This window comes from Perognathus longimembris, chromosome 4 (genome assembly GCF_023159225.1).
Source record: "Perognathus longimembris pacificus isolate PPM17 chromosome 4, ASM2315922v1, whole genome shotgun sequence".
Classification (NCBI taxonomy): Eukaryota; Metazoa; Chordata; class Mammalia; order Rodentia; family Heteromyidae; genus Perognathus; species Perognathus longimembris.
Window position 1 is genome coordinate 24,665,040 of NC_063164.1, and position 16,402 is coordinate 24,681,441.

General features: G+C 42.5%; 1 protein-coding gene across 3 annotated transcripts in view; it reads right to left on the bottom strand.

The window, feature by feature from the left end:
• Nucleotides 1–16,402, bottom strand: part of Adam23 (ADAM metallopeptidase domain 23) — a 173,130-nt gene that overhangs the window by 24,917 nt on the left and 131,811 nt on the right. For all 3 annotated transcript variants that reach the window (XM_048344883.1, XM_048344882.1, XM_048344885.1), the window contains exons 19-23: nt 13,961–14,011; nt 13,051–13,114; nt 11,603–11,708; nt 8,499–8,618; nt 280–448 (exon numbers count right to left, since the gene is read on the bottom strand). In XM_048344883.1, coding sequence (XP_048200840.1) covers nt 280–448; nt 8,499–8,618; nt 11,603–11,708; nt 13,051–13,114; nt 13,961–14,011 — 510 coding nt within the window. The remainder of the gene's footprint in view (nt 1–279; nt 449–8,498; nt 8,619–11,602; nt 11,709–13,050; nt 13,115–13,960; nt 14,012–16,402) is intronic.

Here is a 16,402-nt window from a genome sequence, read left to right on the forward strand (position 1 = left end):
CTCCTACTAATTCTGTTTCTCTGCAGAGTCTGGACAATGCCGATATCAAGTTAGTACCTGGAGAATATGGTGATTGCAAGTAGGTAGTGATTTGAGAAATAACAAAAATAAAAATCAATTTAATTATTTTAGCAGACAAAAGTACTAAGGAAACACTCATCATCAGTGTATAGGGACTGGCAACAGCTACAGTAGGAGAATGACTGAGCTGGAAGTCTAACTGCCATGAACTCAGCATGCCAGACAATTCAGTCAAGTTACACATTGATGCCTACTTACCCCATGGCCTGAACAGACTTTACCCTTGGAATCAAGTGGGCAGCTGCTCATATTAAGGGCTTGAATCTGTAGGCACTTCCGATCTAAACACATCATGGACGGGCCACATGGTGTTCCATCTTCTACATAGCCAACATCTGTATCATCATCTAAAACTACATGAGCACCACTAAAAAGAGAAAGATAGCCACATAACCATTAGCTCCTTACTTATAAATACAATTTCAGCATGAACAAGATATGTGCTTCATGAAACTGAAGACAATGTAAAGGGTTTCTCCTAGCATTTTCCCCCTGCCCTGTCTTTCCAAAAAAAAAAAAAAAAAGTGAGGAAGAAAGAGAAACTAGTGACCTTTTACTATCATTATTACATCACATATAATCAGGAAAACTGACATTTTTCAGAAAGTGCCTCCTAACACTTCACTTGTTTCCAACATTCAATATTAAGACTAGCATAAAGGCATTTGGATAAAATCAAAAGAAACAAATTTGTCATTAGTTCTCCCAGGCCACAGAAGGTATTATTTCAAAGAATTTGATGATTCATAATTGAAAAATAAATAGAGAAATTGGTTCTCTGTTGATATTTACTTCTAAAATTTCAAAGTTAGGGACAACTAAATTTAAATGATAATCAAAGCTATAATTACTAACAAAATATCTTATAAATATGCTAGTTTAGGTGGTAATAGAGTCATCGTCATCTGACAAAGGTCAAAAGACGTAAACATAGATAGATAGATAGATAGATAGATAGATAGATAGATAGATAGATAGATAGATAGATAGATATAGAAAGAAACTAGCTTGAAGACTCCAATTCCTTCCAGGAAGGACCTTACAGAGTATTAGAATCACTTTTAGAATCACTTAAAAAGAGAGTAAACCAATAATCATTTGGCCAAACCAACAGTATCCAACTCAGTACCCAATCAATTTCCAAAAAGTTTAAAATTACCTTTTGGTAATTTCAAATTTTATAGTCATTCACATAAGAATAGAAGTTTAGATTCAGAGGGTACAAAAACTAAAGAAAAGATGATGGCTGGGTGGTGGTGGCCCATGCCTATAAATCCTAGTTACTTAAGAGGCAAAGATCTGAGGATCATAGTTCAAAACCAGCCCAGGCAGGAAAGTCTGTAAGACTCTCATCTCCAATTAATCACCAAAAAGCTGCAAGGGGAGCTGTGGCTCAAGTGGTAGAGTACTAGCCTTGAGAAAAAAATTCTCAGGTACAGCACCTAGGTCCTGAGTTCAAGTCCCAGAACCATCACAGAAAGGGGGGAGGAGAAAGGAAGGGAAGGAGGGAGGGAGGGAGGGAGGGAGGAAGGGAGGGAGCGAGAAAGGCAGTCAAGAAAAAAAAGAAAGGAAATACCGGACAGACTATCTCAGATTCTGCCACCAAGCGGATTTGGGAAAAGTTGACCCAGGCCGTCCCATGGTTGGTTAAAGCTAACCCACTTTTGTGGGAAACCTGGGACCAGCTGGGAAGGGAGCTGGACGGCAAGGAAGAGGAGTTAGGAGATGATCTCCCTCTTGTGATCTTCCCGATCATGATCATCACCTCTCTCAGAGCTTGCTTTTCCACAGGAGGGAATCCATTGGGTTGGGCAGGGGCTGTAAAGGAGAGCCCTGAGGGAGAAGGAGGCGACCCTCCCGTGGACCTGCAGAAGGAGGGCCCGATGCCCCGTCCTGACGGGCCCGCGGATGGGCATTGGTCTGATCTCGATCAGGGGCCTGGCTTCCAGAATCCCAGACTAGATGCCGCGTTCCCGGGACACGCGGTCAGGGAGTGGGGTAGCCGACAGCCCCTGCCGTCGCTCCCCCCATCCCCCACCAGATACCCCGCCCTGGACCCGAGAAAGCCAGCTGCGCTTTCACCGCAACCACCGCCATTGTCGCCGCTTCCACCGCTGCCCGTGCAGCTTGAGCAGCCACGGCTGGACTTTCTACCAGGCATAGAGGAGATGGTAGACTTTGACGTGGGAAGCATCACGGCTGGGTGGGAACCTAGGGAAGTCAGGGAGTTTCGAGATCTTAAGAAAGTGGTCGCTGAAAGGGGACCGAACCCTTCTTGGGCTCACATCCTACTCAACAACCGGTTTTCCACCGCACAGACGTGGAGACGCATAGGTCAGACTCTGCTTGTTAGGAAAGAATACCTGAAATGGTGTGCCTCCTTTAGGGATGCATGCTATGCCCAGGCTGAGAAATTTCGAGCAGCCAATCCCCCAATCCCCATAACCTTCGAAATGATGTTTGGGCCTGCCAATCCATATGTTACTAACTTTCAACAGGTCCCTCTTCCAGCATGCTGTCGGGGGCAGGTGTGGGCCCTGGGGATGTGGGCATGGAGATCCTTAGGGAAAGAGCCCTCAAAGACCCCGACACTAGAAGTTACTCAAGGGGTGACAGAGGACCTTGCCTCCTTTGTCGAGAGGGGGGATGGAAGTATTCAGGAGAAGGCTCCTTGGTCAGGACGAACTTGTCAGGTCCCTGGTGTGGGACAGAATGACCCCAGACCACAAACTAGCTTGTGCAGGAATGAAAGATAAGCCTCTAGAAAGCTGGATATTTGCCTGTTGGTATCTCAGTACTCAGACCCGCCGGACACAGGCGCTGACTGCCTCGCTTGATGAGGAGCCCACTTCTGCCACAGCCAACGAGGTAAGCAGAGGGCAATGTTATGGGTGTGGTGGCTGTGGCCATTTCAAGAGAGAATGTCCTTCAGGCTTTGTAAGACCTAGTGCCTCATCAGGATGAAACTCAGGCCAAACTAAGGTGCCGCCTAAGACATCTTGCCCCCGGTGCAAGAAGGGATATCATTGGCAAAGCGAGTGCAAGTCCAAGGTTGAGCTGGGGGGAAGCCTTTAAACTAGCAGTGGGGCACCCTCCAGCCCTGTCACCCAAAGGAGGTGACCAGTCTAGTGACCAGCCCTGTGACCAACCCGGCGATTGGCCTAGTGACCAACCTGAGGCCCGCTGGGTGGTCCCAATAGTCTCAAAAACCAGGCCAAATATGGAGGTTACTATAGCCGGGAAAAGGTTCCGATGCTTAATCGATACCGGAGCTGACCAGACTATATTAAGGAAGGAGGAAATTCCTCCTTGGTGGGATTTGATCTCTGGGCCCCAGATGACAGGAGTAGGGGGCGAGGTTGAGAGTGAAGTAACTAGGAACTGGCTTGCCTGGAATGATACGGATGGTAATAAGGGAGAAGTGCATCCCCTGATAATGACAGGCTTACTAGATAATCTGCTAGGACGGGACATCTTAGAGAAGGCTGAGGCATCAATCTTGTCAGGCCCTGACCTGTCAGGTGGCCCTAATGGCCATCAGGGAGTGCCTCCTCCTGAGACCTCAAGTCAGGAGGCTCCTGTTTCTTCTACAGGACCTCACCCCCAATCCTAAAGGCCACTGTTCCTACCGTCCCTGCCATTCAATGGCTCCTAGGTCCCCCAGTGTGGGTGGAACAGTGGCCACTCCCCTCAAGCAAGTTAGAGAAATTAAAGGAAATAGTATCAGAACAACTGTCCCTAGGGCATATTAGACCTTTGCTGAGCCCTTGGAACAGCCCTGTATTTGTTACACAAAAGGCCTCAGGTAAATGGAGGATGGTACAGGACCTAAGGAAAATTAATGAGCGGATAGTCCCCATAGGCACCCCCTTAAGGGGGCTGCCATGGCTTCCCTCCATTCCTCGGGATCGACATTTGATTGTAATTGACATCAAGGACTGTTTCTTTTCCATTCCCCTTGACCCCAAAGACTGTGAAAAGTTTGCCTTTTCTGTGCCCTCAGTTAACCACCAGGGGCCAAACCAAAGGTATGAGTGGGTGGTTCTGCCCCAGGGCATGGCTAATAGTCCAGCCTTTTGTCAGCATTATGTGTCACAAGTCCTTCAACCTCTTTGGAGCCAGCCAGATATTATTCTATATGTTTATATGGATGACATCATTATTGGGGCAGCTGATGTTCGAGTGTTGAACTTGGCCTATAGAAAATTACAAACACTCCTACAAGGAGGAGGACTCCATATAGCCAGTGACAAGGTTCAGAAAGTATACCCCTTTAAGATTTTGGGGGCAGAACTTAAATTAGACTGTGTGCCCCCTTAAACCCCAGTTATCCTTCAAGTCATCTAATACTCCAGTAGAAATGCAAGGATTGTTAGGTGAGATTAATTGGCTAAGACCCTGTCTCCACCTGCCTATGGAGGAGCTGCTTCTACGCCATGACTCCTTAAAGGGCAAAGCGCCCACTGATGTTATTACAATAACTCCATCACTCCAAGCAATATTCCAGAAAATCCAAATGGCCCTAAATATGGCACAGTTAGCTCGCTATAAGCCTGAGTGTCCACTTTGCCTTTGGGTCCTCCCTGGATCTGAGCTTTCCTCAGCCGCTATTACCCAGTCCGGCGAGCCTCTTCAGTGGGTGCACACATCGATGGGAGGAGCTCCCAGAGTTTATTCCCAGCTGGACAGCTAGCTGACTTAATAATTAAGGGCAGGGATACTTCCCTGAGATATTATAGGCGAGATCCCGATGTGATAACCATCCCTTACTGGCTGGCAGATTTTGAATGGGTCAGAAGGAACTATAAATGGGTGTCTAGTGCCTTAGAGGGTTTTATGGGGAAGTTAGATTGCCATTATGGAACTTCGAGGTGGGTGACCTCATTCTCCAGGCTACAATGGACACCTCCTGTGCTTTTCTCTACCAGGCCTCTTGTCAAGGCTGCAAATGTTTTTACAGATAGGGGAAGGACGGGGTCTGCCGTGGTGGTATGCCCCACCTCCTCCCCTGCCTGTGGGAAAGGAAACACCCATTATTTTGAAGCAGTTACTGGGTCTGCGCAGTTTAAGGAGCTATACGCAGTCGCCCTGGCACTGACCCATGTCAAACAGCTGATGAATTTGTTTTCTGACAGTTTGTATGTGGTTAATTTGTTACCAAACCTAGTGTCCTCATATATTAAGTTAGATGAGAACCCAATCACCCCTCTAATGATCCAAGTCAGGTCTCTGTTAAAAGAGCAGGCTGAGCTTATATTCTTACAGCACCTTCACGGACACCAATGGCTACCTGGGAACCTGGCGCAAGGTAATCAAGTGGCCGATCATCTGGCCACTAATGGGATTATTACAGCTATGGCTGTCTTACAGCCTTGAAATCTTTAAATGGCCCAAGTACTCCATGAGCATACACATTTAAACTGGAGAGGGTTATATCAGAGATTTCCTTCAGTTCCTATAAAGGATTTTAAAAAGATTATTAGGACTTGCAAGGCATGTATGCCCTTTCTGCAAGTCCCTCCTTTGCAATCTCCTGGAGTCAACCCCAGAGGCTTACAGCCTAATGTTATCTGGCAGACTGATGTAACCCACTACGCTCCTTTTGGAAGGTTGAAATATATATTTATGTCTATAGACACCCAATCTCATGCCTGTTGGGCCACGGCCCATACGGGTGAAAGGAGCCGGCATGCTGAGAGCCACTTCTTACAATGTTTTGCTATCTTGGGGCTCCCCCTACAAGTAAAGACAGATAATGGACCTTGTTTCACCAGCAAGCCTTTACAGGCCTTTTCCCAAATGTGGAATATTAAACATACCACTGGAATACCATACAACCCACAGGGTCAGGCCATAATTGAGAGGCATAATAAGACCCTGAAGGATCAATTATTAAAACAAAAAAGGGGGGAAGCCCCCATGACCAGCTGAGGACAGCGATATTTACATTAAATATCTTAAATTTTTCCAAGGACCAACCTCTGTCGGCTTTCCAGAAACATTGGTCAAGCCAAACACCTTACGTAAAGGTGGAAGTCCATTGAAAGGACCCCCTTATAGGAGCAAGGTGAGGCCCAGACCCACTTATCAGTGCGGGAAGGGGTTTCGCATGCGTTTTCCCAATTGGGGAACCAAATCCAATCTGTATACCAGCTAGAGACTTAAAATATTGTTCATCTGAATGATCACCCAAGGGCACCTGCCCTTAAGGGACGTCTCCCCTTACTCTCTCTAGGAAAAACAGGGACCATGGTAGATTCTCCCTGGGGAGACAGAAAGCCTGCCTATGTACATTGGCGGTGGACCAGTGCCAGCTCTGCTTGCCTCCTGGACATCTGACGTCCCGTGGTGCAATGTTTTGCTGTGGCACCGTCTGCAGCGTTGCACAAGAACTAAAGGAAAATTTTGCACACTGTTGTTCCTTCCTTTTCTCCTCCCCTTGCTGCTTATCTTAGGGGCCCCATTGGAGGGAAATAGGAGCTAAAGGGTTTTGACGCCTTATTGTTTTATGATAAATGTTTACAATAAGCAAGAAAATTGGCACCTTGCTCCAAATGTTTACGTTAAAATATTTACTAACCAATGCTTTAAGCTACCAGTGCCTTGGCTGCTGTGGACCAATGAAAGTCACCAGAGCCAAAGCTTGGACCTGTTTCTACCTCACTACTGGAGAGCGGGAATGTTGTCTGCGTCATCTCGGGTGGCCCCAGATCGGATCAGGACTTCTCTATCTCTTATGGACTGAGCCAGATAAGAGACCCTCCATTGCATTGTGCCTGTGTAATAATTGCTCATGTGCTACAACTGTTCATATTTGCATCTGCCCTGTGTTACAATTGTTTACGTTATAAGTGCCTTATGTTCACATTTGCACCCTGCTTGCCTTACCCTCTGTTAGTCAAAGCAGGTCTCCGTTTGTGGCAATGGGCTAGGACTGTTCGGGTCAACAGTGGCTTTTGTTTTTGACCAATTGGGAACCCCACGAGGTTAGTCATAACGCCCATTAGAACCCGCTACTGGCCGGGGCCCACAGGCATGGAGCAGAAACATCAGGGCTTTCTCTCGAATGCCAATCCCACTCTCCCCGAATTCTCTCATCGGGCTGGCCGCCCGGCAGGTAAATCAGCCTGAAGTGCCAGTGTGTTTTTTTTTTGCCTATGATGGGTAAGGTCTCCCACGGGGGAGACAACCTAAGACAGGCGCGCCCTCAAGTAAGGCGCCTCCTGCAGTTCAAAAGAATAAAAGAGTGGGAGTTGTGGGGATGCTGGCTGTATGCGTAGAGGGGCGGTCCCCGACTGACCCTCCCCTCCTCCCGCCCTGGGGCCGCATAGCCGGAAGCCACTCCTATGCCTTCCAGGTCCAGAACCGGAAGGAGTAGTTCTGGCTCAGCCTGCCTCCCGTCTCGATCTCAGGTCCACGAGGATGCCTCCAAGATGGCGCCACCGGAGCCCAGGGGCGGTTCTATTGGGGCATGACATCAGCCTGTGGGAGGAGTCCCAGGGTGCTACTCTTGCCGAGACAGCCCAGCTCAGCCAATCAGCCAATCACCCCAAGTTCTTCCCCTTCCCATCTTTGTCACCGTAATAAATTCTTCTGCCCACCCCCCGGGCGGGTGAGACCAGTTCAACCCTCAGACTGTCTCCCTGTAGCCTTCTTTTCTGCGCTGACCTCTGACATGTGAGCGGGGACGTGGGGGGGGCGGTGGGGGGAGGTTTTCAGCAACTCTTTCCTCGGCTAAGCGCATTCCATAAGAACACACTTTGCCTTCTGCGGGCGGGAGACAAAGCCGAGTGTTCTTTCATAGTTTGGGATCAGGCATTTCCCCCGGGAGATAGGGGGAAAAGGGGGTCCCGAGCCCCCCAACAGTAGAACACTAGCCTGAGTAAAAAGAAGTTAAGTGACATTCCCCAGGCCCAGTGCCCAGATCAAGCATCAGAACCAGTACACACTCAAAAAAAAATTACCTTCAGCCTAACTATGTAAAGTTCATATACACATATGTGAGAGGTGTGTGTGTGTGTGTGTGTGTGTGTATGTGTGTGTGGTATGGATGTATATGTCCTGGGGGTCTACCCCTGAGATATATCTTATGTACATGCAAACATTCCAAAATCTGAAAAACATCTGAAATCTAAAACATTTCTGGTCCCAAGCTTTTGGATAAGGAATACTCAACCTGTACTATAATTCTACTCTTAGAATCATGATTTGAAAATAAAAATCTTATAGTAGAAAGATAACTAGCATAATTTTAAGCAAATGTAGTTTTCACATTGATATGAAAGGTAATGGTAAATCTCTAAGTTAACTTCTTGCAAGAACTAGAAAACCCATAGTTTTTTTTTATGCTTTCAATATCTGCTGTTTTGAAACTGTAAATTTCATGCTTTGTGAGGTTTCCCAACATTCAGTGTTACCTGCAGTCAATTACTCGGCCTTGATGGTAGAAGGAGGTTGGTATGATCTCTCCTTGAAGTTGACCAATACGTGGAGCTCGAGTAAGGTTGGTACAGAGTAAAAATCCACAGAATACATCACTGAACATGTTTAAAAAAAAGTACAAAAGACAGAAGTCAAACTCAAAACAATCAAATTATATTCTCCCCTACACCTCTTATTGCAAGGTGCTGGTTTTGCTCATGCTAGACAAACACTCTATCACTGAACTCTTCACGTTTTTATATATTCTCTTTCTTCAAAACAAAATCATTTGTTCAGTAATTGTTGTTTGCCTATGACTGTCTGCTCCCTTGCCCAGAGGATCGCAGTTTTGTTCAGGGCACTGAAATGTATATGCCTGCAAGATGGATGGTGACTAGTCTAAACCAATCCTGGTGCTGCTATTCTTTGACTCCACTTTTCTATGCATTGCTTCCCCCCACCCCTGTAAAGTGGCCCAGGGCTACAGGGAGGTGAGAAAAAGCCAGCTAGGAAGTTTCCAGGAAGATTTCTACTTCTGGATAAGAAGCCTAACAAGAAGACCTTTTTACTCCTACCTCCTACTTACTTCCTACCTTTGAATGCGCAATTTTTGCATCCACTTTGCAATCATGAGTTTGTAAGGATAAAACTAAGTATGCTAGAGGTCATGGATCAGAAGAGAAGTAATTATCCAGATCCTTGATGACACTGTTTTATGTTATATGATTCACCCACCATGAGGCCGCCTACTTCCAGCCTAATCATTTAGGAAACAATGACACCAAAAAGTAGACAAAGAATTGAAGTGGTATCATTTAAAAGAAAATCTATATTTAACAAATGTACGAAATTTTGCTAAACTTCATTTTTTTACCCAAGAAATATAAATTAAAACTATGGCAGTTCACATCCCCTAAAATGCATAAAAGTTAAAATCACATCTGATTGAAACCAAGTGTTGGTAAGTCTAGGTGTAACAACCTTTTCATATCCATTGTTAACAAAACCATATTTAGAAAGCAGTTTGACATAATCCAGTGACACCAGAAACCACACAATACCCTACAGTCACCAATTTTTCTGCTAAGAACAGGTCTTACAGATATATGCATCAAAACACACTAAGAATGTGTTTTATGCAAAAATATTCACACAGAAGAGCTCCTAGTAGCCAAAATGCAGAAACAAGCCCATAGGTCCATCAACATAGAATACAGGAGTAAATTATGGTATATTTTATGTATACTTATAAAAATTAAACAGATAAACAATAAGATGGATAAAACAGGTATTCATCCCCCACAAAAGCTCTTAAAATGATGAATTCAGAAGTAAGATATAAAATAGTGCATGACGTATCACAAATGAAATTTTAGGCAGTAAAATTCTAAAGGAAAGCAAGAAAGTCAGAAACAAAAGTGAGGATGAAAATTAAGTCCAGGAAAGAGTTGGAGAACAATCATGGGGACAGAGACTTTACTCCTGGGATGCCAGAATATTCTATTTCTCTGCCCAGGTAGGAGTTTTGTGGGTGTTCATCTCATAATTATTTAGTAAAGGTACAACTTGTATTATTTAAGTTTACATATTATATTTCACAAAATTTTCAAGTTTCAAAACACACATATTAACACACTGGAAATGTTATTCTAAAGTCAGATGTTCAGAAAATATCTCTTACAGTGATATAATTCATTTCTCCCCAAGTGATTTAAGGTCACAAATTACAGAATGAAGCCAGGCACTGGTGGCTCATGCCTGTAATCCTAGCTTCTCAGGAGGCTGAGATCTGAGGATCAGAGTCGAAAGCCAGCCTGGACAGGAAAGTCCATGAGACTCATCTCCAATAAACTACCCAGAAAAGGCCAGGAGTGGCACTGTGGCTCAAGGGATAGAGCACTAGCTTTGAGCACAAAGAGGTTCAGGGAGCATTCTGGCCAGGCCCTGAGTTCAAGCCCCAGGACCAGCAAAAAAAAAAAAAAAAAAAAAAAGTTACTCAATGATCAGATATATCTAGAACAAATGAGTAAAGCTAATTAAATTGAGAAATGCCCAGCCCCATGGGTCTTGACTATGTTACATCCTCCTTCTTCCTACTTTGTGTTACCCAAAGAACTGAGGATCAGTGTCTTGGAATGTCTACTCCTCACTCAGAAAACATCAGAAGGGAAGCTCTGATCTCTATTCTTTTGGTGTAATTTTAAATAATTATAGTCAAGCTGTGCTGCCTACTAAAGCCTTGTCTTTATTGCAATATTTCATAAAATATATTAACAGCAACGACTGATTAGCAAAACAAAACTTGCCCAAAATCTTTGCTCTGCTTCAAAATTAGGAAGCAATTAATCCTTGCTGTAGGAGGAAAATGGGGGAGCTTTGACTTAGAACTTAATAGCTTCATTGATCCAAGTCAATGAATTAACCTAAATATATGATTACATGGTAATTTCAACTTTCCTCCATCATTTATGGGGAAATGTAACCAACGTTCCCCCCAAAGTATCTCATTTCTGAGTAAAGAGGCCTCTACTACCCATGAACTAGATATTGTTCAGAAGGGAAAAGTCTCTGCTCTAGTATTAATCGACTAGTAAAATCTAAAGATGCTGCACTTGTGAAATGAATAAAAACATATTATTACTTCATAAAATTTATCATATATTTCACTACACTATATATTAGTTCTCAACATATACCTAGTCTACAAAATTTGCCTCTTCAAATGTGCATAATAACACATTCATAGGCCATGTAATATAGCAAAAGTAGAAAGTTAGGCCCTAATAATCATAAATCCCTTGGTAAAGCATATTCAAAACAAGAATCAAGCAAAATACAGCAGGTGATCAATTTTCTGAATTTCACACACGATCAATCTTGTAGCATAATGTCAATGTACTATTATTTTCCTTTAAATATACCATTATATATTTTATTATATTTTATATCTATTGTATTTATTATATTCTATTATATATTTTTAATATATGCTTTAAGCTTTTGAATAGTTGGAACATTTTTTAAGTGACTTTTACTTTGCACTCATTTTGCATTTGCATTGGATCACTAAGAGCGGGCATCCTGCCCCAAAGCCACTCACTGTTTGCTACATTGGATCCAGCGGTCTCCATCCTTCCCACAGTTTCCCTTCTCAGTGCCTTCGGTATTCAGCTTTTCATAGCAGAACTTGTCAGATCCTGCAGCCTCTTTTGGAGATGGGCAAGATAAGAAATTTCATTTCAGTTCCCATCATCCATAACCAATTGTGGGCCCGTGTACTTAATGCTCAACAACTGATTCTCCAGAAAAAGAATTTAAAAGTCCTAAATTGTAGCATTTGCCAATTTCTATGCTGTAAATACACCCAACCTGATTTTAATTTATCAGTATGATATTCACTAGCTTATCAAATCCTTGAAATGTAGCAATTGGCTCTTGGAGATAGTACAAAAAGGCTCCAACTTGGGGGTTGTTTTTAATGTCAGAAACTGTTTGAAGGTGAGTAACAGAAAAGGTCATATGCAGAAATTAATGAAGTTACACAGAGAAGAAAAAATTGTAAACATTCTTGATTTTGTTTTATATTAATGTTAGAAGATGCATTATAAAGTCTCAACCCATATTTTTACTTGGGATTTTATGCTCCAATCATTATTCTTTTTTGCAATGTTGGAGATCAACCTTAAGGCTTAACATATGGTAGGGAAGTACTTCACCACTGAGTTATGTGCCTTGCCCTGATTTTCAAATTTCTTAAAAGTCAATATGCCCTTATCATCTTGCCTCTAACAAAACAAAAGCAGTGAATGTAAACTATTCAGATAAATGATATTTGCCCAACACTAAAATCACTCATTCCAGAATCTCTGTTTATCTTTATGTGCTTTGTTTTTCTCTGCAAAGTCCCAGCCTCAGCCAACAAAGACTCATTTCTGGAACTTTCCATGTGGCCCCTGTGAACCGAAGTTTATTGGAGTGGCACTGTAAATCTGAGTAAGTAGCTATGAGGGAAATGTCCTGAAACATTCTACCATATACTCTTAGGAAGCTACTACTCCAGAAAGCCAACTTGGTAGGGGATAAACGTGAGAGCTCACAAAGTCAGCCATACAGGTGGCCAGATAATGATTATGACCACTGTACTCAATGCAATCTTCACAGGGGATGAAAAATCCCTTCTATGATAGTCAGATGGCATTTGGTTAGGATTCAAATGGACAAATCCTCAACAGTTGTATATCTTGGTTTTTCTGTTATTATTGCTATTATTAATTATGATTGGTAGGTACTGGGAAATTAAATCCAAGGCCTCTCATGTACTGTACTATTCAGCTACCTCCTCTATAGTTTTCTTCAGATATAGTTTTGCAGATTTCTTTGTTCTCATCCTTTTCTAGATCTTTGTTTTCTTTCCTTTCCTCTTCTCTCTTTTTCCTTCCTTCTTTCATGTTACTGCAAGCTGTGTATCTGTGTCAGCAAGACTAGTAGAGAAAAACAATCTTAAGAGAACGTGCACATGGGACCAGCAAACAGGAAGCCATGACTTACTTGTTCCCCAGATGTATTGACACTGGTTGTCCCTGGTCTTGCACTCGCCATTGTAGCAGCGACCCTGAGGACAAAAACATGTATGAGATGCACAGAGCCACAACACCTTCCCCCAAATTCTGATGACAACAGCTCTTTCTAGATGATTTCGATAAGGTGCTTTTTCCATTCCATATTCTAATATTTTCACAGAAACCAGTGAGAGTACGGTACCAACATCTTATAAAAAGCTTAAGATAGCACAGACCTCAAAACACAGGTACTGGGCTGGGAATATGGCCTACTGGCAAGAGAGCTTGCCTCATACACATGAAGCCCTGGGTTCAATTCCCCAGCACCACATATATAGAAAACGGCCAGAAGTGGCACTGTGGCTCAAGTGGCAGAGTGCTAGCCTTGAGCAAAAGGAAGCCAGGGACAGTGCTCAGGCCCTGAGTCCGAGGCCCAGGACTGGCAAAAAAAAAAAACCACAGGTACTTACATTCAAAAATTCAAAATAATTATCTAAAATTCAAAACTATGGGAAGCAAAGATTGGTGCCTTTCTTTGAATGACACTTAAATGATTTTTAGCTTTGCTTGTATATGCATGGTTGAAATTTTCAAAAGCCATTACAAAAAATTGTCATATTTTCCCATAACAGATAGGCTGGAATTACTTAAAGATGGTCACAAATTAGTGATTAAGATTTCTAATTCTTCAGCTATTTCATTTGTTTTCTTTTGCCTCAATCTGGACAACTTGTCGCTAGTAAATACATTTAATATATGGTATGGCATGAAGCAACTCTGAATTAGAACCCCACTGTAATTCATGTGAGCAAATTTCCTTCCAATGTGACATTTATTTAAGAAATAAACAACTTTTCCAACCACCCTTTCTAAATTATATTTAGAAGTTCCTAGCATACCTGATTTTGATTGCAGGCATAGCCATCTTGTTTATGAAGATTTGGTGGACACTGAAAAATATTATTTTATTAGTAAATGTACAGCATGAGAAGCATCTTCAGATAATGTGCTCCATATGCACAAGTGAAGGGGGAAAAAGCAAGCGTAGTGAATACATAATTAAGAATATTTCAAAAACACACCTAACTCCATAAGTAGGTTATTCAAATTAATTCTACCAATGGTAAAATAAATAAGAAAATAGAGCCCACATAGTGGGTGCTTTCTATATGATTCCCTGTTAACTGCGAGATGGATTAGAAAAACAAAGTGTATTTGCTGCCTAGGAGATGAAAGTAAGCAGAATTAAAATGGTGAGGGAAGGAAATGAATCAGCTTGCGATGTAGGAGTAAACACACTCAGGAACTAATTTACAAAGCCTTTCCAAGCTCCCGAAAATGTCAAACCTGCAATGTGGCATCATGTCACCACCTATGGACCACTTCACAAAAACAGAAGAGTCCTGATTTTGAGTCCGTGTGGAAATGCTGCCTCGTCATGACCTGTCCAACCCTCCCACCACACACACTTGTTCCTAGAACACTGTGATATCATGGGTATTTTTATTTACTGGCTTGTTTATTTTAGCATTAAGTATGCCTTGCTTTTCTCCCAAATTATGCTGAATAGGTGAACTTAAAACTTTTACACAGTTTTGAGAGTTGGAAAAAAGTCAAGACAGAAGCTCTGTAGTAGTGTTAGAATCCACTCCCTGCTTTTCTTTCCCAGAGCATGACAATTCATGTGTCTTATTCATTTGTTTACAACTGTTCCCCATCATCATGTGAGCTCCATGCTGACAAGCTTTCATGTTTTCATGTTTTTGTAGCTGTCTTCGGGCATGCAGGTTTGAAGTAGGTACTCACTTACTAGTGACTGACTTAGAGAATAACTGAATGACCCATACAGATGCAATCAAGTCATTACATTCTGCACATATCAGGCTACTGATCAAGTTCACCAGGGAAAGAAAAGAGAACTAGGTTATCCTTCCTAAGTAGCAGTGACTTACTAAGGAAGATTCTAATCGAAAATGCTTTGGCTCTATGTTTTTCTAAGAATAAATGGTGCTCTAACAGCTTCATTCACCACAGCTTTTCATTCAGCAGGCCTGGTGAGTGTTCCACGGATGCAATTCTTGGCACTAAAACCTGAAATGCTCAGCCAACTGAAAGCAGAGACCCCTGTGGCTGCTTTTGTCCCTCTCTATTCATCTACAAGTCAACAATTACATCATTAATCAGCTATACTCACTTCCTCTAAGACTGCTGCAACCACAATAAACAGAAATGAAAAAAAAAATACTTCAGGAAAAAGCAAATCAGACCCTACCATTAATTTGTCGTATTTCACTTGTATAACACTGCAAGAAAAAATTGTAAAGTTCTTTACTAACAAAAAAAAAAAGAGTGCTTATTAGAAACTGTCCCACGCTGGGTGCTGGTGGCTCACACCTGTAATCCTAGCTACTCAAGAGGCTAAAATCTGAGGAGTGTGGTTCAAAGCCACCCCTGGCAGGAAAGTCCATGAGATTCTTATTTTCAATTAACCACCAAAAAGCCAGGAGCAGAATCGTTAGCCTTGAGAAAAAATAGCTCAGGGACAGTGCCCAGTCCCTGAGTTCAAGTCCTAGGACTAACACAAAAGCAACAACAAACTGTCCCAGTCAAATGTCAGATTTCTAATCAATCTGCTTTTAATTTATACTAACAGAGGCCAGTTTCTAGCCAGACATGGTGGAGCACAACCTGTAATCCTGACAGGCTGAGGCAGGAAAATGGAGAGTTTGAGATCAGTCAAGAATTACAGAGCAAGACCCTGTTTCAAAAATATATATATTTATATATATACACATATGTATTTTTTTAAATTCACTTTCCTATTTCAGATATGTTTGACAGAGAATTTAGGGGGAATCTTATCTGTAAGAACATTTAGAACAGAAGAGTTGTACTTTGATCTGGGAGGAGAGCTCTGGATTGTCTCAAATATCATTCCACTCCTTGGTTTTACACTATGCAGCAAGGTTCACCTGAAACATCTTCAACTGTGTTTACATTGTGCTATTCATGTGCAATATGCAGGCTCATGTCTGTAATCCTACCTACTGGGAGGTAGAGATTGAGAGGAGCAGAGCTCAAGACCAGCCTGAGAAAAATGTTCACAAGACCTCATTTCAACTAACAAAAAATTAGGCATGGTAGTACATGCCTCTCATCCCAGATACACACAGAGGGAGCTTAAACAGGAAGATCATGGTTCACTCCAACCTAATCATAAATGCAAGACCTTATTTGAAAAATCACTATAGCAAAATCATCTGGGGAGTTGGCTGAAGTAGTAGCATACCTCCTTGACAAGCATAAGGTCCTGGCTTTAAACTCGGTGCTACTAAACATAA